Source organism: Sipha flava, unplaced genomic scaffold, assembly GCF_003268045.1.
Source record: "Sipha flava isolate LNK unplaced genomic scaffold, YSA_version1 72_pilon_pilon, whole genome shotgun sequence".
Classification (NCBI taxonomy): domain Eukaryota; kingdom Metazoa; phylum Arthropoda; class Insecta; order Hemiptera; family Aphididae; genus Sipha; species Sipha flava.
In genome coordinates this window covers 1,120,300-1,121,945 of record NW_020273612.1, presented here as the reverse complement: position 1 = coordinate 1,121,945, position 1,646 = coordinate 1,120,300, and the positions used below count along the sequence as shown (strand labels likewise).

Below are 1,646 nucleotides of genomic sequence, written 5' to 3'. Positions count from 1 at the left end.
TTAACTAATGTGATTTTGTTCGTGAAACATTTGGTATTTTTTTTTTTATATGAACAACGAATATGATTTTATAACATAGGACTTACGGAAAAAAGTTAAAAACTCTTAATAATAGTAATATTTACGATAAATAAATTCAATATTGTAAAATATACTTGTAAATCCTCATTATTAATCATTGACACTAATTGTATTTAAAGCGCATTAATTTGAGTAAAAAATTAGATCATTAACATCATATTTTGTTACGATGGAATTACTTTTAAAAAAAACCAAAAATATATCTATTGTGTTTCAATAGTTGATACTATATTTTATCGATTGTCATGTACAGCATTAATGCAAGAAAAAAATAACTTAAAAATATTAGGTGTATTTATAACACATGTATTTTAATTTCCACTTATATTAAGTACATAATATATTGTTATAACTAAACATCGGATCTTTGTATAAACCTTACACCCGATAAAAGTGCAATTAAATTGCAAAAGTATTTGCAATATATACAATTATAATTTGTATAATTTTTTGGGTTTTTGAAGCATTAGAAGTAATACCTCGATAATATTTTTTTCAATTACTTCGAGTATTACCTTTATAAATATTGATAATTATTTTTAATATTATCTTACATTACTATTGTACGACCGAGTCACGTGAAGAATACGAAATTGAATTTCATTAAAAAACTGTTATTAATATTTGTTATTACTACGTTATATAAAATCCAAACATCGCCATGGTAAACGACGTTTTATCGACGAAACAATAAAACTACCGAAACGCGGAGCTGTTGACGATGGTTCGACGGTAACAAATAATTTTACCCAAACGAACGAAACGGTAAAGCGGTAAGACATATCATAGTGGTGAGGGAGGAGGGTGTTAAAAAAAAAAATAAAAGGAAAATAAAAATATTGAAACGATCGACTGGTGTCTAGTTCGCGGTTTGGATACCGTGCTCGACGAACCTGTTGAACACGTCCGCGTACATTTTCTCCACGTTGGTCACGTACTTCCGCAGGTTCAACTCGCGCGACTGCACGATGGTGCCGTTGTTGGTATTGCTCCTGGCCCCTTCGTACGTGACCGGCCCGTTATTCACCGTGCCCACGTTGACGATGCCTTTTTTCGCGTTCACGTCGTTGAACTCGCCCTTGTTGATCACGCCCTTGTTAATGTTGTACGTCAACATTCTACCGTTGTTCACCGCACCTTCGCCCACTACGCCTTTCTTCAGGTCCACCGTGCCCGACGTGTTCGACCCCGAGCTGACCACGTCCACGTACTTGATGTTGTCCCCGGAATCCTTATGACCATCGTTGTTGTCCGCGCTGACCGTCGAAGGATTTTCCTGTGCTGTGTTATCGGTTTGAGCGGTCGTGTTCTGGGATCGGTCGGCTGTGTTGTCAGGCGGAGCGGTTGTGTTCTGGGATCGGTTGGTCGTGTTGTCAGACGGAGCGGTTGTGCTCTGGGATCGGTTGGTCGTGTTGTCAGACGAAGCGGTTGTGTTCTGGGATCGGTCGGTCGTGTTGTCGTACACGGACAGAGCGGTTGTGCTCTGGGATCGGTCGGCTGTGTTGTCAGGCGGAGCAGTTGTGCTCTGGGATCGGTCGGCTGTGTTGTCAGGCGGAGCGGTTGTG

The 1,646-nt window shown here is 39.1% G+C and overlaps 1 protein-coding gene across 1 annotated transcript in view; it reads right to left on the bottom strand.

Moving 5' to 3' along the window:
• Positions 1–580: 580 nt before the first annotated feature.
• The window catches only part of LOC112692284 (mucin-22-like), a 2,215-nt gene continuing 1,149 nt past the window's right edge, over positions 581–1,646 (bottom strand). The window contains 1 exon segment of the mRNA XM_025566908.1: positions 581–1,646. This exon segment is cut by the window's right edge and continues 3 nt beyond it. Within this exon segment, the coding sequence (XP_025422693.1) occupies positions 941–1,646 (706 nt within the window). The 3' untranslated portion in view covers positions 581–940.